Source organism: Protopterus annectens, chromosome 5.part0 (assembly GCF_019279795.1).
Source record: "Protopterus annectens isolate FY-2018-M chromosome 5.part0, PAN1.0, whole genome shotgun sequence".
Lineage (NCBI taxonomy): Eukaryota > Metazoa > Chordata > Ceratodontiformes > Protopteridae > Protopterus > Protopterus annectens.
Genome location: NC_056735.1, coordinates 632,967,066 through 632,990,465, shown reverse-complemented (window position 1 = coordinate 632,990,465; position 23,400 = coordinate 632,967,066). Strand labels below are relative to the sequence as shown.

Here is a 23,400-nt window from a genome sequence, read left to right as displayed (position 1 = left end):
ATCCATTTATGGCTTTCCTTTTCTATTGGGCCTCTGTGTTAATAAGAACGACCGAGGTTGCTGACTTTTCTCCGTCTATTTTTCAATTTAGTAATAAGCAGTTATCATCTTCGCAGGAAGCCAACAACATAATTAGGAGAGCTTTAGGCAGTCAAAGCATTCCAGCTTTTGGCTTCTATGTACATTGTTTATGTATTGGCAGGGCAACTGACCTATCCCGGGAGGGTTACTCAGTGGAGGTCTTGAAATGGGCTGGTAGGTGGAAGTCTAAGGTTTTCTTAACTTATATAAGGTCATTTCCTTTTTGTCCTTCCAGATGCTCCATTAATTTGGATAAGTGGCCATTCCTCTGTCTGCAAAGTGGCCACCAGATCTCAAGCAAGAACTAAAGATCCAAATCTTGATTTTACCTCTTCGGATTGATACGTGGAATGGAAAGGCATCCCGGGACTTTCTTAACTGCAGCTTTTAACTCTTTTGCAAAGTTTAGTTGATAGAAGCCCCACACCAAATATTCTTATCATATACCTGGCAGCAATGACCTAACAGTCATACCTAAGAAGTTATTGGTCAGAAAAATAATAGCGAACTTAAATATCTTACAGAACACCTTCCCAGACACAAAAGTAGTTTGGTCTGCCATTATTCCTAGATTTCATTGGACAGGGGCATGCAAGCCCACCACCATTGAGATTTCATGCAGGTTTGTGAACAGCAAGATTGTCAAGGCTTCAAAAATTTCATCATTTACTGTAACTGAACATGCCAATCTTAATTTCCTGAACCCAGACTTTTATTTGCCCAATGGTATTCACCAAAATGAGTTGCGTTGCAATCTGTTTAATTTGGAATTGTCTCTTTTCTTAAGGGAAGTCTGTTGCATTGTTATCCAGGCAAGGACAGAGTAGCTAAGTGAATCTGAGTGGTGAAAGATGGGGGGAACAGCATGAGTCTATATTGGTGGGCTTAGGCCATAATGGCCTGTGAAGATTCTCCCCACCCCCATACCCCCCCCCCTTTCAAATGCTTAGGAGGGTTGGATTTGCAAGGATTTAATATAAAAGGGAAGATGGAAGGCAATCAGACAGCAATGAGGAGGCAATGGGTGTGCCCCCTGGTGAGCAAAATTTAGGCCAGAGCAGGCAGTGGGTGCACTAACCTGGAACTGAGCAGCCAATGATTAAATGATTAAGTGTTTTCTCATATGATATGGTTTTGGTTGATGCTGACAAGTCATGTTGTTTTGGTAATTAACAGCTGTTCAAAGCTAATGAATTATCTTGTTAATGTATAATAATAAATGGTTGCATCTGCAGCATGGCTCAGTGTTTATTTCATTTGGAGGGACTTTGTGGCTCTTATTGACAAATTATAGTAAAATACTATGCCCGGCAAAACATACATGTTTTTGAGCTAGCTCTTGAAATCATAAGTTGGTCAAACTTCCACTAACCTTTTACTTTATCATTTTATTATCTTCCTCTGTCTTATTTCTTACTTGTATAACTGTAATTTATATACTATTTCCATGCAGAAGAAGGAATTTGCTCACTCTTCACGCTTCTCCTCATGTCCACTGTCAAAATGGTTACATTCTTTCCGCAGCAATTTATACAGCTCATAATACATACAAAAACTAGCAGGAATAGGCTAAAAGGTCTTAATGTTCATTAAAGAATCATTCTAAACCTGTGTGTGTTGTAACTCTTCATTTTTTCAGAGATTGTACATGTGTATGCAATAAAGAATTGTAAGGTCAAATAACTTGCATTTAGCAATTTATGGTATTTTCTATTTTTATGCTATATTGCAAAATTATTGAATGGTCAAAACAGGTAGTCATAACTTAGATGGCAGTTTGGAATGCATGGCACTATTTAATTTGTAAACAGACAAAATATATTGACATTTATACACAATGCATTCCATGATCTGCAACTACATTTCCAAGGAAATCTTTTCCGAGGCTAAATATATGACCTTCGACTGTTATACAACGACTGCGCTGGCAGATGCATAAGCAACATAAAATGAGTTCAGCTAGATGTAAACTTTGTAGTATTTAATAGAAAACTGCACAATACAGCTTAAAAACACCAAAAAGGAATAGTTAATTAGTTATGTTCCATCAACTCGAGTTCGAGTCTTGGTGACATGATAGACTAAAGAATTAAAAGGGATTTGGTTTTGTGCTAGTTTGATGAGATCCTCCAATGTCTGACATATCATTGTTATAATCCTACCAATCCATCTCATTGGTGGTCTTCCTCTGCACCTGGTACCTTCAATCTTTCCACTCATGATGTCCTTTTCCAGTGATCTTTCCCTTCAAACCGTGTGACCAAAATATGACAAATGCAGTTTCATCATTTATGTTTCGAGTGGCATTTCTGGTTTAATTTCCTGTATGATAGACTTATTGGGCTGTATTACTGTCCATGGCACATGCAGGATTCTTCTCCAGCACCACATTTCAAATGAGTCAATCTTCCTTCGGTCTTGTTTCCCTCTCATCCAGCTTTCGCAACTGTAGTCGACAACTGAGAATATGAGAGTCTGAACTAGTTTTATCTTCATCTGCAGTCTGATGTCATTACTTTTAAATATTTTATGTAGAGACTTCATAGCCATCTTGCCTAGTGCCAAACAACGTAATATTTCTTGAGTGCTAGTCAAACCAGTGGTCATAAGGGCACCTAAAAGATTCTTACTTGAAACCATCTAATTTCTTCTCCATCTAGCTCAAATTTATCGATATCAGTTGACATAATCAACCAAATGTACCAAAAAGGGTACATCTAGATAAATTTTAGCATGAATGCTTTTTTCCCTCACTTTTCAAGCTGAAAATTGTATTGGTTCAAACTGTGGAAAGTTTCTGGTTCCCAAGCTCTACAACTCTCATAGTTATCTTGCCAAACATGCCAAACATGACACACTCATCCAATATGCAGATGACTCAACCGTCATCTGCTCAGCCCAGTCCCTACCCAAACTGCAAAAAGTCACACAGGAAGCCTTTTCCTCTGTTGAAACATGGTTATCCGATGCCCAATTAATACTCAACCCAAACAAAACTAAACTACTCATCTTCCAACCCACCAAACATACTCAAAACAACTCTCACTTTATCATCACAGCAAAAGACAACACCACTATATACCCAACTGAACACACCAAATTGCTAGGAGTGGAAATAGACAATAAACTAAAATTTGACATTCACATATCCATGACCATAAAAAGTCCACAAAAACTAGGAGCATTATACAGAAATAAACAATTTCTCACCAAAGCAGCAAAGATTTCAATAGCAAATTCCCACCTTATCTCCACCCTACTTTATGCCTCTCCAGTATATACCAACCTAAGGCAATGTGATCTAAACAAGCTAGAGACCTGCTACAACAAAATCGCCAAATTCGCCACAGGGGCATCCTACCGTAGTCACCACTGTCTCTCACTTGCTGAACTGGGCTGGCTTGAACTCCCTCACCTTCTTCAGTGGTATCAACTCTCACTCGCCCACAAACTAGTAAACCATCCACTAAATGTCCCATCCCTCCAGAATCTACTCCAACCCTATCGCACCACCAGACCACTAAGATCCAGCAACAAAAATCACTTGCAGATCACTAAAGCCAATAACTCTGCTGGTGAAGCACTATTCTCTTGCGCCATAGCCAAATTATGGAACTCACTCCCACCCACAATTACCTCCGTACCATCATGCACCAACTTCAAAACTTTATTAAAAGCGCACCTAAAAACATGCTGGCTATGCCCTTGCAACTCCCACTCTAATATCATCCACCCCATCCAACTACTACCTGTCTTTAACCTCCACTAACTACCTTGATGATAGCAAGCTCAGATGCTCATAAGCCTAGTACTTATTATACAGCAGGAACTTCTCATTGTTACATTTATTAATGCCTGTTATGTACTTCACAGATAAAGATTCTAGTTGTCTACTGATGTACTATGTTCTTCATCTGTAAATATGTTGTAAGTAATTTCTATGTTAAATTGTTAATCGCTATGTAATCCAATGTAACTACTGTCTGTTTATTTTACTGTGGAGCTTTTCTCCACGGGCCTCCGCTGAAAATGGACCCACGTCCAGTCGGACACTCCCGGTCAACAAATTTAAATAAATAAATAAATAAATAAATCTTCCTATGAGCCTATCTAAGCTCTCAACAATTTCTATAGCTTTTCTCTAAGCTCTCAACAACTCCTACAGCTACCCTTACACAGCCCAACCTTGTAAATATTGTAAATAGCATTCTACTGTTGATGTGTGTATGTAAAGCATATTTATTTTCTTAAAAGGTTTGTATGTAAACTGTTTCTACACCTAACACACATCTGTTTTCCTCAAATGAAACTATATGATCCCTACCTTTAAGCTTAATGAATTTGTTAACTATGCATGATATTGAATGCATTTATGAGTAACTAGTCTACATAATTTTATCTTTAATATTAACTATCAGTTGTATCTAAATTGTATAATGCATCTTGAAGGTTTTCTCCCCGGGCCTCCACTGAAAATGGGTCAATTCGGCCCAGTGAACTTCCCCGGTAATCAAACTGCAAATAAATAAATAAAATAAATAAGTCTGTAGTCTGATTCTCTGTTTAACCAAGACAAGACAAGGCACTTAGAATGCCTGGTTTATATACTGAATATTTTTACCAGCAAAAGCAAGTATATGATAATTTACATTTTGCAGTTATCATTATAAAGAATACGTTTCCTATTTAGTAACTAGCTCAAATACTGACAGCAACTGCTGTGAATAAGATACATTTACAAATAACTCTCTAGTATAGAAGTAAAGCGTTTCGGGAATTCTTTTAGGATGCCAGGAAAAAGACATATTTATACATCTGAAACCAAATTTGTAATTATCATCTGAAGTGCAAATCAGTATATCAGCACTGCATTAACTCATTTAAGTAATCCTTTATAACTGCTAAGAAAAAAGTTTGCCAGAACAGGTATGTCAGTGTCTTTGCCTGAATTACAAATCAGTACAGCATTAGTGATAGATGGAGAGGAATCTATCAAAACGAAATGTAACAAAAATGCTGCAGCAAGCTGGGATTATTGGCAGTCCTCAAGACCACATACTGCACTTTTTTATTATCTGTAAAAGGACCATTATACATACACATTTCCAGTGCAGACAGCATGAACTAATACAATTATGTACGACAGTAAGTATTTTGCATTTAATGTGTGCTTAAATTTGTTCTGTATTGCCAATATAATGAAAAAAAATCATAACTGATTTTCTGTCTTGACATTTTTAGGGTGTAGTTTCTAGTTTGTTACAGACAAAAAAGAAAACATCAAAAGACTAAGGATCAACTACTTTTTGTGACTTACCCAGGAAAGTTTACTTTCACAAGTGAATTCCCATGTGGCGATATAGATAGGGCAGGTAAATTCATTAAGAGCAATATAAGCAGCTTCAGGATCGATTACAAAGTTAAATTCTCCACACACCGTTGTGTTCCCTCTAGCTGAAAAAGATAATTAAGATTTTCAGGTAGCCTACATTGTCACTTTTGCTCCTTCACACTTTTTACCTGCTGAATAAATACTGGCTGCTTTGCTGATGACAAAAGCTACTTACATTCCATATTTCCTCCCATAATGTACAAGGCCTTCAGTTTTTGGGTGAAAGTTGGATCCATTTTCACTGCTAATGCCAGGTTAGTCAGAGGTCCTGTGGCAATTAGGGAGACCTACAAAAATACAGTGTTATGTAACTGAATGCTATTTTATCAGCTGAAGAACAAATAGAAAAATATGTACCACAGCAAACTAGAACTGAATTTTTGCAAACTAGGCATTTAAAAATGTATGATATACCTCAGTTTTCATAAGAATTTCAGTCCGGTAGTAAGAATCTATGAGGCAAATATAAACCCTACCATCTGTCAGCTTTCATAGTTGTGGTTAAGAAACAAAACAGATTATCACCTTGCCTTACCATTTTGAAAAAGTAACTTTTACAGTATGAAATATTCAAGAAGTTCTGTTTTCAGGATTTTAATATGCTGAGTTTTCTTGATTAATACATTGCAGTCTGCTATACTAAAACAGCTTGCTAATTACTAGTTTATTGTGTTCTTATTAATAGGACAGATTACATACAGACATATTGCAGAAGATTGAAACATACAAAAGGAAGTATCCTATCCTGCTCAGGTGTATACTTCTAAGAGGAACTAAACCAGAAGTCATCAACTGTTTGCAGACAGAAGCATAAATTGTATATGCATCTGCCTACATAGTCTATGACACAAAGGATACTAAAAAACTGCATTCTTATTATAACTTACAGGAGAACATACCCCTGTATTTTAATTATCATCACTGTGAACTGGTACCCACCATAACAACTCTCAAGAAAGCAAGCTGTAAGGCATGAAAAATTAGTCATAACAAAAGCTCCACATCAGCAATTTATTGATGTCCAGAAAAAAAAATCTAAGATTATTGAGCCTTGTTATAATGAGCAGACATATTCTAAGATGTAAAGGAGAGAACAGAAGTTATTTCACAATACAGATAAAATAAACACATTAAATTGCCTATGTAAGGACAAGAGTACACCATATCTGAAAAACAAAAACAGAAGATATTTAAGACTACTGTTGTAGTTTTTGGTTCACATCCAGTTTGGGTGTGTCTCACTTCAGTAATTTATAAGTCTGATTCACCTTCTCCAACTGTGGTCATTCTCATTTATCACTTAATGATGGCCCTGCATCAGGATAGCATGATTAAAAGAAATCTAATAGGGAAGCAATGGATTTATGGATCATGCAAATGTCAACTGCCAGTGAATATTCATTTATGCTTCAACTATTCACTTACTATTTGTGGGAACTCAATAGATCAGCTACATTTTCAAAATCTCATTGCAGACTGACACAAGTATATGGTCGATATGTCTGAATTTATGCATGCAGTAATGAATGTCATACATAATGGCATACAAATGCCAAGCATGATCATTCAGAACACTTATGCTAGCACCACATGCAGAAATAGACGCAGCACAGTGAAAATCCCTCAACTATTCTTTCATAAGAGTATGCACATCAACATGTAAAAACAGTCATTGGAAAATCTTTGTAGAAACTTACCTTGTCAATTCATAGGTGTAGCTAACTACTGTGCTACTCATCCCATTTCATCATGAAAAAATATAGTGCTACACACTACCACTCAATTAGGTAAGACATTCTACTTATACACCACCTTTTCTGTAGAAAAAGTACTTACAGATTCCAGGCTTTGTTTTAATATCTGAATTTCTAGCCTCATGTCATCTCCCTCTATATACATCACTTCCTTTCATAATACACCATACTACTTTATATTTCTCTGTCCTTTGGGGTATGTTCCACTGATCTGATTTACTCAGAGATACTCATAGTTTAGATTGGGTCTACTTGACATTACCAAAATTTCAGTAGACTGACTTTCAAATCACGGAGACAAAAATGAGACGTTTCATAACTGAAACTTCACTATGCCAACATTCAGATGACTGAATGACTGAAATGCTGACTCTAAGTTTAGCGTAACAGGAAGTCTGCTCATTTCTGCATTGTAGTGCGATCTCTGAGTTGGTATATTTAAGTTGCAGAGGGTTTGGGAGGCAAAGCCCACCTGCAAAAATGTAGCATTTTAAATTAGTGTTTGCATTTTTTTGTTTTAAGAAATCTCCACTGAATACTTTTGTGGGGCACCCGCATGAATATTCAGTGGGATTTGTTATTTTCAAGCTGCTATTGGTTTGTGGAGGAGAGTTTGGTGGTTGTGTAGTTCATTTTATTTAGGAGGGCAGTGCTTACATTGGATGAGTTTTTGGTTTTGTTGATGGTTTACGTGAGAGGTGTGTTGCATGTTATTGGGTCGGTTTTTCGATAGTCGGCTATGTGGGGTTTCAGTGCTTTGGATTTTCAGCATTGTCATCTTGGTGATATTATAGTCAGTCTACTGACATTTCGGTAATGTCAAGTAGACCCATATACAGTATACACACACACACACACACACACACACACACACACACACACACACATATATATATATATATATATATATATATATATATATACATACATACACACACACACACACACACACACACACACACACACACACACACACACAATATAATTTACTGCAGTTTTTCTCTCCAGATATGAAAATAGGCCTTGCCCAGTCAGACTTTTCCAGTAAACAAATAAATACATCAGAAAGAAGTAACAGACAATAAGTTGATATTTTATATATAAAAATGTCACTCAGTGGCCAACTGGAAATTAGTAAATGATATCAGCAGGTCACCAGTGAAAAGGCACAGTCCCAGTTAAGCTAAAAGTTCTGAACTGAAGGTGATTGACTGTTACTACTGCTTCCACCAAGGTCCCCCACAGCCGCCAATGTGCCACAAAAAAATGTAATAGCTTTGGTTCCAGTCTTTCTTTGCAAAGCATACATCAAAGGAAAGTGCAGAAGTAATCTTTGTTTCCACTCAGGTTTTATATCGGTAATAAAAGCATCTCAGATACTGGCTAGACCAAGGATAAAAAATTGATTGATTGGTTGCTGATTAATTTGTTTGTTTGTCTGTCTGTGTGTGTTTGTGGGCAAGCATCTTATTTTCAGCAGAGCCCTGAGGAGATAAACTCCAGTTTACACATATATCATAATAATTTTAAATAAAATACATATGGTCTTAAAAAGAATAAATCTCTTTTCATTGCTAAATAAATATACATGTTAACAGCTATTTAAAATCATTGAAATATTCAGCTAAAGGTGAAACATTCCTGAAAAAGACTACTACAGGAAGTGAATGAACAGTCTTAAGAATGCTATCACATTGCTTAAAGCTATGTATAAATTAGTTAATTAAAACACCTTTTTCAGTGGTGCCTAATCAAGGATCATGTTAATATTCAAATATTCAATATTTGCATTGTTTTTTTGTCTTCCATTTATTTAGTCACTTGGTCAATTGATTGAATCAAGTTTTATTGCATTGTCCTGACCTCTAAGAAACAATGTTGCTATTGGCCTTATAATCCCCTACACTAAATTTACACAGCCTCTGTGTAACCTTGCTCATAAAAAGATGTCAGACTAATTATTCCCTGTAATTTTAAAAGTTGTGCCTCATAAAACAAAAGGGATATGGATGGAATCTCAGCAGGGATGTACATCACACAACAGGTGAAATAATTTGAATTTCTTTTGGCATAACTATAAAGGTATAACAACAGAAATCATCCCAACTTTGCATGCATAGACACAGAGTATTTATTTATTTAGTTAGTTAGTTATTTGCATTTGTTTACTGGGATAGTTCAATTGGTGACAACAAAAGTGTGTTTGTCAAAGGATTTATTCAAAGTCACCTTTCTCTTCTCATTTAAGCCTTATTTTCCTGCCTAGTTTTCAGTTTACCATTTCCCTATCCTTTTTCAAGGCCTAATATTCTGGCTGACTCAAAGTATTATGCAATACACAACGATATCACACCAAAAAAGTTTATTACATAAAGCTTTCGGGTCTATACCCTTCATCAGTATAAAGTAACTGCAGTATTACAACATTTAAATAGGAGAAACCTTACAGTCACATGCTTCAGCCCATCCCTCAACCCAATCAAACAATTAACTCTTAAAGGAATAACTAATCTTAGCACATTTCATAAAACATTTTCATGAAGCATTCTCATAAAACTTTATGTCATGTTAAAATGAATAAAAACATAAAAATATAATAACAAGATTACACCATAAATATACAAACTTATATATAAAAAATAAAAAATAAAGATGTATATTAATAAATAAATGATATAGTCAACATTAATAGCCAAAGAATGTAATAACCATCAAAATATCATAAGAAATATAGTGACTTGGATAGCAGTAAAAGAAGGAGGGAAGTGAAAGATTTATTAAATACTATATATAAATTCACAACATATTATGCATATGTATTAAGGTCTTTCCCTCCGTCTCTTAACTAAAACAGGCTTTAAACTAACAGCATTATTCAGACCAGGAGGCATATCTGCCTGAAGCCTGAAAAAATATTAAAAAACGAGCACGCTGGTTGGCAGCCCAACCAGTGTGCCCATTTTAAATCTGAGAATATATCAACGAAAAAAGGTCCAGTCACCCAGACTTTTGCACATTAGTATATCTCATAATTTTTTTTACTTTTTTTTTTTTTTTTGAATAAAAAAAGAAAAAGGAAGACTTGAAGCAAACGAGGGAGATGGTGGAGACAAAAATAAAGGGGTAATCAGGTAGGTTCAGTAAAACTTAAAAAAACTTACCTGATTATCCTTTTATTTTGTCTGTCCCGACTCTCCCAAAGATAAAAAGTCTCCTGGTTTATTTTTTATACTCAATAAAAAAAAAAAAAAAAAAAAAGAAAGAAGAAGAAGAAGCAACGGAGATCTTCCTCTCTCCATTGTTACCTCTGCACAGCACTGATGTACTGTGTAAGCTTGAGAACCCAAGTCCCATACGCATGCATAGTATTTCAGAAAAAGACCCAGGATACCAGAAAAATGCAGAAGGGCACACAGAGTCATTATACAAAGACATTATTTAAAAAAAAGTATTCTTTTCTTAAATAATGTCATTGTATAATAGCAATAACCGACTCTGTGGTTGTGGTATATTGAAATTTACCCATGGTTGGCTTTATTTAAACCACACCAACCAAGGGTATATCGTCAATATACCACACCGACGTCATTGGTCATTGCTTAATGATAATATTTTTCTATCAGAAAACCTTCGCTCTACAGAAAAAGGCATCATTTTTCCAAAAGAGAAGGTAGAAAAAAGAGCCAAGGGGCAGGTGAAAAGGAAAAAATCAAAACTGAATGTGGAAGGATTGAAAAGCATTACTGTAAGAAAAAAAGAAGACAAAGACAGATGTTGGCTACATGGCTCATGCTGTGGATTTACAATGCAAGCTGGATGAGAATTTAATACACAATGGAAACAGTGGGATTAATAAGACTAATGGTGATGAAGCTCTATCCTTCGTAACAATTGATAGACCGGATAATACTGTATTAGAAGCTGAAATCTCTTCAGAGCTGGTCAGCTAAGATATTCTTGTAATTGGAGATTCTATTATTAGATGAACTGATACTTACATTTGCAGAGAAGATAATGAGCATTGACTAGTGTTATGCTTACCAGGAGCAAAAATAGAAGATGTGAGACAAGCATTTGAATGTCTTAATGTAAGGAAGCATGGATCCGTTTTTATTCATGTCAGTACAAATGATGCCATCCGCATGGATTCCCTGACTGTTAGTAGGGAACTGACAGCCCTCTTAGATAGTACTGCTTGTACTGGTGTTATAATGTATTATTCACAAATCACCTACAGAAAGGATAGTCAGGTCACTGTGAATGAAAAGATTTTTTGGATAAATACTTACATGGAAAAAATGTCCTGTTTTAAAAAATGGAAATGTGTAGAGCATCCAAGCCTTGTTTTGGGCACACATGTTCAGACAGGATGGCGTGCATTTGTCAAGATCAGGGAAGAGAATTTTTGCAGATGATATTTTGCAATATTTGACAAACACTAGGCAGGATTTTTGCCAGGTCGAAAATGTAATAGTTGGCAGATAGCAACATTTCATGCATCTCTGATGGTTGCAAATGCCAGGAGCATTAATAATAAAGTTGTTTTTATTGGAAAATTTGCTACATTCCCATAAGTTGATGCTGTTATTGCTTGTGAAACATGATTATGTTAAAGAACAATGACTGGAATCCAGTTCCGTCAGGCTATAAATGTTTTTACTGTAACAGCCATTCTAACAACAAAATCAGGTGGAGGTGTTATGATAGGGATTAAAAAAAGTTATGAGACCTGTGATTATTGGGTTCACTATGTAATCTCGAAGTAATGAAATCCCGAATTTCAGTATTTCGAAATTACATAGCCAAACACACCAAATACCGAAACCCTACAACCGCAAAATTCAAAGTCCAGACAGTACACTACAGATACAATACACACGAACACATACACATAACTCCCCCCCAACTCAAATATAAAATCCTACACTACAGATAAGCAGGGGTGCAAGCCCCCCCTGCACCCCCAATGTGGGGGGCAACCCCACGCCCACCCTACTTATATATACTAACTCCGCAATCGCACAATCAGATACACAAAGGTAACTCACTCCCACACATTTTACACACCCTCACACACACACATCATAGTCACAACACACACTGACATACACTAATGCCCCTAACCAACACACATACACATACATACATACCCAAACTCACATCTTATCTTTCACACACCACAACACCAGAAGCGCTAATTCAAAATCTCTGTACTTTGGGATTTCAAATTTCACACTTCTGGTGTTCCAGGATTTCAAGACTTCATTATTACAATTTCAAAATACTGAAATTTGTGATTTCAGTATTTTGAAATTATATAGGGAACCTGTGATTATTACGTGTTCAGTGATAACACTAATACCATAGACTGTGTAACTGTGATATTAAAGACAACCCTGGAGCATATAACAATTTTTGGAATGAATAGACCACCAAACTCAAGTGCAGATGACCTAGTGGAATTCATACATTTCTAGCATGAAACACAACAGGGAAGAATAATATTAGCTGGGGACTTAAATTTACCAGAAACAGACTGGAGTAATATTGATTCAACAATGTTAGTAAGGAAATTATTCACAAAGTATATTCAGACTGTAAAAAAAACTTACCAGGGGATGAAACATACTAGACATTATTTGTGTTCCTAAAGAAATTACTGTTACTTCAAGTCAAGTTTTACCATTATTGATGTGCAGTGATAAAAAAAAAAACTGCAGCTGGAATGCGGAAAGTTTTGAAAGAGAAATTGTTTGAGTGCAAAAAAAAAATCAAAAAAAGTTTAACAACAAGATCTAGGCATATAGCATCAGGGGGATATATTTCCATAAGAACAAGATATCTGATTAAGGTGAGAGACACAAAGTACAAGAAATGGAAGACAGGCCGGACTACAACTTTGAAAACTAAAATAAAAAAGCTGGACAAACAGATTAAGCATAGTGTGAGATAAGATCAAGAAAAAAATTTATATAAAGATATTGAGTATAATAGGAAATCTTTTTATAGATACATAAGATGTGGAAGGAGTAAAGACATACAAACTGATAAACTGAGTGCAGATTCTAAAATGTATTCTCAGACACAACAGATTATATATATATTTACAAAATCTTATGAAAAACTGTTTGGTTCTACAAAAGGGGTGATAAGTTGCCCTAGTGATATCCAGGTAACCACAGATACTGGAATCAAATTAGATTATATTGAAAAAGAACTCTGCAAACTGGATCCAAACAAAGCACAGGGAGGAGACAGAATTACTAACAATGACCTAAGAACACTCCAGCAAGAACTTACGGTTCCATTATGTCTATTATTCACTAGGTCATATAAATATGGGGAGATTACTCATGATTGAAGACATGCACTTATTAAACCTGTCTTTAAGGGAAAGGGGAGTAGGACAAACCTAGAGTCATATAGACCCTTATGTCTACTTTCTTGTTTTGGAAAAATAATGGAGAAGGTAATATTGGATAAGTATTGTCAGAAGTGGATAAGGTTGGGGCTTGACAATATACATCAGCATGCATATGTTGAAAATAAATCTATTACCACCTGTTACATGATGTTCTATAACAATATAACAGCTATGAATGAAAAATTGTGCAGTGATGTAATTTATGTAGATTTAGCTGTAGTATTTGACAGGGTTGTGACACCCCTGCATTGGCCCAAAAATCAAGGAGCTACAATCCTCACCACACACAACAGTAAGGGGCATACACAATGGGAGGATGACAAGTACACACACAGTAAAGAGATCACAGTCAGTTTGGGGGCTGGTTCTTCCTCTTTCGCCAGATCCACAATAAGACTCCCCACTTACACAGACCATTAGGTAGTTATCACTGCCACTACAACCCCTTATCAGCTACTTAAGGCCCTTCCCAAAGGGTGACCAATCCTACTGTGTAATGTTACTATTATCCAAATGGTAAGTGTGACCAACAGCAAGGCTATTTAGGAGAGGCCTGTACAGTGTCACCAAATACATATGCAAGTACTTTAAGAGTTTAAACATGTCTCACAAATATCAGCCACAAAGATAGGTTTAAGTATATTTAATGATAAATAATAAAAGAACAAGGCAACACTCAATTAACATAGTAACTACAGAGTTCAGAATCACAGGAAATATTTTAAAACAACATTGCAGAACAGTCTCAAATAAATACAGTAAAGTCTAAACTAATCTTTAGTATATTATAAAAGATACTATGCCCTAAATAACAGAGCAACACACAAGCAGAAGTGCTGAATGGATGTTTCTAGGTCCAAGACAAGATACAAAATGCGCACAGCCTCTCTCTGAGAGAGTTCTTAAATTACTATCAAACATTACTGCTGGGTCAGCTTGGATGACATCAGTCTTTGTCACCTGCCTTCAGTTCCCAGGCTAACAGAAACTAATATCTTTGTGGTAAAAGTACATATCTTTCAGATGTTTGCTCAGAACTGGAAGTCGTAAAACAATTATACACTTTTACCTTTGAAACCTAGTAATTATTTTTGTTTCAAGACAATAGAAAAACCTTCCAGATTTAGACATCCTGTCTCCTTGCTGCATTAACTAACTTTTATAGCACATCATAAAGCACTTAATTACAACTTTTTTTCTTGAAGTTTTGTAAGTTAACCTTCTATGTTCCAGCAGGCTATGTTGTGGTCACATTCTTGAAGCTACTCAGTACATAACATACAGTTCTGTATAACTCATATCAATATTCACAAATGACATAGGACAGTTCTGTATAAATCATCAATATTCACAAATGACATAGTATAGTTCTATATAAATCATATCAATATTCACAAATGACATAGAATTATTTACATAATTACAGATAGCTGGGCTGGCAGTGTCACAAGGGTCATACACAAAACACTGATCAATAAATTAGTACAACTAGGTATTGATGTACTCTTGATGAGATGTACAGCTGCATGGATTAAAAATAGGACATAGCAAATATCATACAGCAACTGGACAAGTTAAATCCTTGGTTACAGTCAGGGTGTCCCACAGCACTCTGTCGTAGGCCCTTACTTCTTTAGATTGTATTTTTCAGACCTAACTTTTTCATCTGAGGTGTTCTACAATCATTTGCAAATGACATGAAATTGGGCAAACTGATTGCATGTGTTACAGATAAGGCATGTCTGCAAAATAATTTGACTAAATTTACCATTTGGACAAAGGAGAATAATATTCTGATAAATATTTTTTTAAACCTTCTCTTGTCTCTGGTCCCACTGCAGCCTCCTGGCCCTCTGAGAAACTGTGTGCTTGCCGCTAGTTACCTACATGGAAAAGTGACCACAACCACCCCACCCTGAATACACCTGACTGACATTCTATCTACTGACCATGAAAGTGATACAAGGATGGCTCTCTAGCCAAGAACGGGAGGAAACCAACAAAAACAAAAGAAAAACACCATCACAAGTTGTATGTATGTGTCCCAATTGCTTCTTTTTCACCTGGGGTTAAAAGCATTTTTTTGTCTTTTTTTTTGCAAATTAAACTAGTCTGTGGCCTGCACACATATTTCTCGGCTGACTAACTCCTACCACCACTACCTTTCATCCACCCCCACTGAGTATGCATCTCTCTCCCTAGTCTCTGTATCACTTTGGCACCTAACTAACTTCAGGAAAGTGTGCTAAAGGCTAAGACTTTGCTGCCTGTCTCCTCTCTTTTCTAATCCAACGGTTGACTTCATACATTATCAACATCTGTCTTTTCTCACCTAATATCTCCACTTTAAATCACTGATAAACTTAAGTGCAAGTCCCACTGATAGTTTTTTTTTGAAGCATGGCAATCTTCTGCTCCTGATTCTGCCTGCTCCATTCGCCCTCACTTTGCTCGGGCTCTTTCTGTTCCTCTACCCTACCCCATTCCTACCCACCCCCACTTTCTTTAAATATATATACTTTTAAACATCACAGCCCTTCCTCCTATCTAACCAATCAGCCTCTCTAACTAATCTAACACCTCCTTCACTCTTACAACCACTCCCACCTATCTCTCCTCCCTTACATTCTCACTACTCTCCCTCCCCCACCTCACTAACTCCTACTTTTCATTTCTAGTCACACCCTTTCTACTTTCTCTGCTTTCACTACTCTTATTCAATGCATTCTGAACTCATCTACCACTCCTCCCTCTCCCTACCTACTCTATGGTCAAGTGGCCACTCTATCTCTTCAACACCTTTCTCTTCTTCCTCTCTCCAACACCCTCTTCCCATTCATCACTCTACTATCAATCCCCCTCACCTACTCTCCCCTATACTCCTAACACTCATACTACCTCTTACCCATAATTAATCTCACCATCTCTCTTCCCTTTTTCACCATCTGACCTCTTCAAAGTTTCTACTTGTTCTAACTCATCTATCTGCTCTGGTCAGAAACCTAGATTTTCTACTACCCTGAAATTACTCTCTTCTCTTCTCATTGTCTTCAACACTCTTCTTTTGGATGGAGACATTCACCCCAACCCAGGGCCTCCCATGTCTGCCTTGCACAATATCACTACTCATACCCCTCCACCTTACTTACCCCTTCCTACCAATAATTTCCCTAACAAATCTCTAAAAATCTCTAAATATTCAAAGTATTGAAAATAAAGTAACAGACCTGCACTCCTGGATATCTAACACGTCTCCTCATATTCTTGCCCTATCAGAAACTTGGCTGAAACATCACATCCTTAACACAGAAATCCTACCTCCTGGTTATAACATTTTTCACTCTGATAGGACCAATATACAGGGAGGAGGGGTTGCTATCCTCTACTCTGAGGTACTAAACCTGTCGCCTTTCTCCATCTCTGTTCCCTGCTTCTCACCTGCTGAAATACTCATACTAAATTGTCACCTCAACCCTAACAAGAAATCTGCCACAATCTCTATATACATTGCCCCTGGTGATAATATTCCCATCCTAGAGAAATTCCTGTCCTGGATCACTCACCATATCCCTTATGAAACTATCATTCTTGGAGACACTATATAGACTGGACTAAACTATCCCCTTATCCCCTACCCATACCGTAGTCTCAACCTTCATGGTTTTTGCCACCACATCTCCACCCCTACTAGAACAAACAAAAACTTCTCATCTGGACCCATCTTTGACTGATGTTTACTTCAGTTCCTCACCTCTATCGCAATCCTGATATAATTCCCATCTCATTGAGTGACCACTCTCCAACCTTCATAAACAGATTCACCCAACACTCAGCTAAAGACTCTACTTACAGGGTATGCCAAAACCTTACCTACTTCAACCCAGACACTTTTAGCTCCAAACTATCTGGCATTAATTGGTCCTTCCTCTATCACCTCAAAGTGAGGCAGTAAATTCCTTCAATAAGATTTTCCTTGATACATTTGATTCTGTTGCTCCATCCAGAAAAATCAGACTCAAATCCAACTACGCCCCCCTGGCTAACAAAACAAATCCACTCAATCATGCACAAAAGAGATTCTTCCTGGAAAGCCTGGGATAAAGACAAGTCCCCTCTCTTATTGAAGACATACAGAGAGCCCAGAAACCTGGATAAAAAACTTGTCAACAAAGACAAGAGAGTTTTTTTTTCCTCTAACCAAAGTAGCCCACACAAAAATCCACAAAAATTCTGTACCACCATCAACAACCTATCCACCCAGGTAACCCCACAACTCCCAACCCCTTTCCAGACAACACTGCTTCTGAAACTGTCTCCCTCCTTAACAACTATTTCATAGAAACTATTCAAAACCTCACACTTCATACACAGAACTGTATGTCTCACTTAACACCTCCACCACCCCATAACAAAACTCACCCCAATGCTTTTTCTTTCCAACCAGTCCTAATTACTACAATTAAATCTCTCCTTAACAAACTTAAACCCTGCTCTCCCTCAGGAGACCAACTACCCCCTCATTTCCTAAAAGTAGCTGCACAATCCATTGCTTACCCTGTCTCTATTCTTATTAACCATTCCATCTCAGAGGCCCTATTCCCTGATATTTGTAAATCCTTCTATACCATCCCTCTTCACAAAGACGGAAACTCTACAGATCCCACTAACTTTACACCAATTGCTATCCTGTCCCCCCTATCCAAAATCTTGGAAAAGTGCATCCATGATCAGCTACTCAAACATCTTCTTGATAACAATCTCCTCACTCCTACCCAACATGACTTTAGGCCCTACAATAGTGCTTCTACTATCATTTACCCAAATAATAGCTGAAGCCCATGACAATAATCTCATCTCCAGTCTTTTCTGCTATCTTTCAAAGCCCTTTGATACTGTCTCTCATTATAAACTTCTAACTAAACTCTCAGACCTACACCTCTCTACATCCTCATCAACTGGTTCTCTAGCTATCTCTCCAGCAGGCAGCAATCTGTCTGCTGGCAAACTGTCCTCTCTCCATTCTTCCCTGTTAATACTGGAGTTCCCCAAGGACCAATTCTAGGCCCCCTCCTGTTTAATATATTCACTAATAAACTTCACTCTGCTACAAACCTCTCTACACTTCTACAGTATGCTGATGACTCCACCCTCATTACTTCTGCCAACAACATCCGTGATCTACTAGCTCTCACTCAACAAACCTTTTCCTCTGTCAAAACCTGGCTCTCTGATAACCAACTCATATTAAATCCAAAAAAAAAACTCCTTCTCTTCATACCTAAAACACTTGCTCAGTACAAAGCCTCTTTCTCTATATCCTCTCTCAACAACACCATTATTAAACCTCAACCTCATACTAAATTACTTGGAGTAATCATTGACGTTGAATTAAAATTTGATATTCATATTCAACAAAGTATAAAAAAGACCCACTAGAAACTTGGGACTTGTCTTTTGTAATCAAAACTTTCTGTTGCCATCCTCCAAACCCTCCCTTGCTCAAGCCCGACTCCTACACTGCCTTCTTTACACTGCCCCTGTCCTTAGTCATGTTCAAACATCTTATCACTAAACTAGAGCAAACTTATAACAAAATTGCCAGATTTGCTGCCAACCATCCTTACAAATCTCACCACTGCCCTTGTCACTCCAATGTCCAGAATTTTCCAAACAGCTGCTTATACTCCAGCTACATATTGCACACACTATCCTATATGAACCCTCATCCTGTCCCTCCATCTCCAATTTAGTCTCCATCTATAATTCCCTTTGTCACCTCCATACTGCCAGTAATCACCTCCTTCAGTTATACAGACCGAACCAAAACACTGATAAGACCCTACTCTGTAGCCCATGCTTGGAACTCAATCCCTCTCAACATAAGAAGCATTCAGCATAAATACCTGTTTAGGAAAGAACTTAAACTTTTTCTCCTGAAGACTTGGTCATGTCTTTGTCAAACCCCCACTCTAACTAGTCTCCTCTCTTCTCACCTTATCTGCTTTTCCCTATCAATTCTTTGTCCTCCTTGGACTTGCTCTAGCAAACTGTATTCATACTGTACTCCTTAGTGTAATAGTCTCTAAACCTTTTAATTGTTATTTGGCCTATGCAATATACTATTGTTCTCAAATTCTGGAAATTGTACTTGTTAAATATTATTTTACCTATGCATTGTACTGCTGCACAGAAATGTTTGACTTGTACTATATTTCTGTGACCCTACTTTAATATTTTGTAAATATCATAATTACTTGTATTATTTCTGGACCTTGTATCCTTGGGTCTCCACTGAAAATTGGCCCCTAGCTCAGCTGAGCTAACCCAGTTAACACATGTCAATAAATAAATAAATACATCAAAAACTAAGCATATGAGATTTGGGAGACATAAATTGAAAGGTGAATATTTACTACAGCACACAGTGATTGAAACTGTAGACTCATTTAAGGACCTGGGTATATGGGTAGATCCAGCTATGAGTTTTTCTAATCATATCAACCAATTGGTTAATGATAGTTATAGAACTATAGGTTGTATAAAAAGATTTATAAAGTCTAGGAAATCAAAAATGATGATGTCAGTGTTTCTTAGTTACATTAGACCAAAACTTGAGAATGGAATAACAATATGGAAACCTTGTAAGAAAACAAGCATGCGCAAATTGGAATGAGTACAGCGGAAATATACCAAGGGCATCCATGGATGTGAAAGTTTAAGTTATTATGAAAGGGTAAAGTATCTGAACTTCTACAGTGTCTCTTACAGATATCTAAGAGGAAATCTTATTCAGGTATATAGGACATTTAGAGACAACTACCTCTGGGAATGTTTGGGGTTATCAAAAAGTACTAGAGAATCATCAGACAGCCTACATAGAAGATTCTGTAGGAATGAGAAGTGTACTAATTGGTTCTCTGACAGAGTAGCTGATGCATGGAACAGACTAACAAATTACATTAAAGCAGGTACTAGTTTAGATATTTTTAAGAACAGCCTGGACACTTATGGTAACAAGTGTTTGGTATATTGGCAAGCTAGAAGGGCATTAATGCTCATGCTTGAAATGTTTGAATGTATGTATGTATGTAACTGGAATACAAGCTGCTGAAAAGTAGATGAAAGGAAAATGATGGAACAGCAAGCAAACTATAAACAAATGGCACTGAACTCAAAGACAGGTAACACAGAGAAAACCTTAGGTTTACAGGAGTACCAGAAGAAATGGATGAGAAAGTCTGTAAAGACTGAATTTTTTTGCTGATATTAAAATATGAAAAGCCCACAGAGTAAATACTGCTGAGACTGAGAAAGCAGCCAAAACCAATACTGATTAAACTGCAGATATATCAGCTAAAAGAGAAACTTATTTCAATATTGTAGAAGAATGGAGCACTCTTAAAAGTTGGAGAAACAAGAAAATGTGCATCAGAACAACGAACATTACAAATAATATAAAAATAACATCCCTTCCACATATGACAGCACCAAACTACCAAACGCACTTTTTACTATCTTTACTATGTTTCTGCAGGGGGGCAAGCCACTCTGCACTCCCCACACCCCCAATAAATTAAATATACCAAATCCAAGATCCCACTACAGTGGGCAAAAGTTAATTTCGTAACCCCACTGTATCACAATCACCATAAAGAATGTACAACACATAATGTCTATATCACTTACCTGTATGACCTAAAAAAACGTACAGCATGGCAAAATAAACACTATATAAAGAGCATTAATTCCTACACTACATAAATAATAACTATAGAAATGAAAATTACATCTCATAGTGATACCACAAGATTAAGAGATTAAACTATAAGATTTACATATCTATTGATACACTATTACATATTATACATTATATATATATATATATATATATATATATATATATATATATATATATATGGTTCTACCTTACATAGTCGACAGTGCAGAACATCGACAATGCAATCGCGATCGCCAGAAGATCAAAAATGCAGAAGACCGACGGATGAAAACACCGACGCCGAGGATACCGACATGAGAAAAGGCTGTGTAAGTATGCGGTAGTGACGGACGTTAGGGTGCGAGTAAGGTAAGTGTGGATATTGACGGTCTGTGGGGATAGGGGTGGGTTAAGTGAGTTAGGGTTAGGGGTTAGGTAAGTGTGCGTAGTGAAAGTCTTTGGGTTAGGGCGGTTAATTGAGTTAGGTTTAGGCGGGTTAGGTAAGTGTGCGGTAGTGAAAGTCTTTGGGTTAGGGGTTAAGTGAGTTAGGGTTAGAAGCGGTTAGCTGAGTGTGCGATAGTGATGGACCTTAGGGTTAGGGTTTGGGTTAGGGTTGTAGATAGTTGTGTATGTGAGGTTTAGTGCGGGTTTGTAAGGATTTTGGTGTGCTTGTGTTGTGTGTGTGGTTTTTGGACAGGGGATGTGTTTTGTTTGTTGATTGTTGTTATTGTGGTGTGTGCAGCGTATGAGGTTTCATGTTTGTGAACCGTCGGTTATTTCATTGTCGGGCATGTGAGGTGTCGTGTTTATGCACTGTCGATTATGTGGTGTCGATGATTGCGTTGTCGGTGTTCTGCACTGTCGACTATGTAAGGTAGAACCATATATATATATATATATATATATATATATATATATATATATATATATATATATATATAGGATCACTACTAAATATCGAATTATGGAATCCTGAGACTCTGAATACCGAAGACCAGAATCTCAAGATTCCGTAATCTCGAAAACAAAAAAAAAAAAAGTTTTGAAAGCATATGCAGGGGGAGCAAGCCCGTCTGCACCCATCACACCCCCTGCAACTTAAATATACCAACTCTGAGATCGCACCACAGTGGAGTTAACGGCAAAATAGTGCCGTGCATAGTGGAACGGAAATTTTGCCGTTCACTCCACTGTAGTGCGATCTCGGAGTTGTTATATTTAAGTTGCAGGGGGTGTGGGGGGTGCAGGGGGGCTTGCCTCCCTGCATACACCTGTTTAAGTATTTTGTTTTTTGACATTTATTATTTTTTTTTTACTTTCGAGTTATGGAATCTCGAGATTCAGGTCTTAGGTATTCAGATTCTCGGGATTCCGTAATTCAATATTTAGTAGTGATCCCATATATATATATATATATATATATATATATATATATATATATATATATATGTGTGTGTGTGTGTGTGTGTGTGTGTGTGTGTAGGCAAATATGTTGGATATAACCGAAATGTAAGCTGTACACTGAAAGATATTTTCAGTCATTGACAATAGACAAGTACCAGTGAGAAACAGCTAACTACCTGATATTGCATGTTTTTAGGTCATAGTTTTTTATTATCCAACTGTAAACTGAAGAGAATATGGCATATGGACTGAACAGGGCTTTTGAAATGAAGATTTTTTTTTTTTTTATAACAAATGACTGAGTAGAAAAATGTGGACCCAAGTTATCTACATATTTAACACATTTGACCACATGAAAGTAGCTACAGCATTTGATATATTTATTTATAGGATAAATTCCCTAGCCCAAAAGAGTAAATCAGGGTTTGAGTGTTATTAGAAATAACAGCAATAGAATGATGATTTGGACCACCAGGCTGAGTAAAATCAGTAATTTAATACAATAAAAATGCAGTAGGTGAGCACTTTCAGGTTAAAAAACCCTTCTTCAGACATCATACAGAAATTTTCAAACACCTTTTAAAATACATGATATCCAATCAAAAAGCTCACTGTTGTACCCTCCTCT

At 36.8% G+C, this 23,400-nt stretch overlaps 1 protein-coding gene across 2 annotated transcripts in view; it reads right to left on the bottom strand.

Moving 5' to 3' along the window:
- LOC122802719 (inosine-uridine preferring nucleoside hydrolase-like) overlaps window positions 1-23,400 on the bottom strand; it is a 325,671-nt gene that overhangs the window by 59,604 nt on the left and 242,667 nt on the right. For both annotated transcript variants that reach the window (XM_044072477.1, XM_044072478.1), the window contains 2 exons: window positions 5,649-5,760; window positions 5,399-5,535 (listed from right to left, as the gene is read on the bottom strand). In XM_044072477.1, coding sequence (XP_043928412.1) covers window positions 5,399-5,535; window positions 5,649-5,760 — 249 coding nt within the window. The remainder of the gene's footprint in view (window positions 1-5,398; window positions 5,536-5,648; window positions 5,761-23,400) is intronic.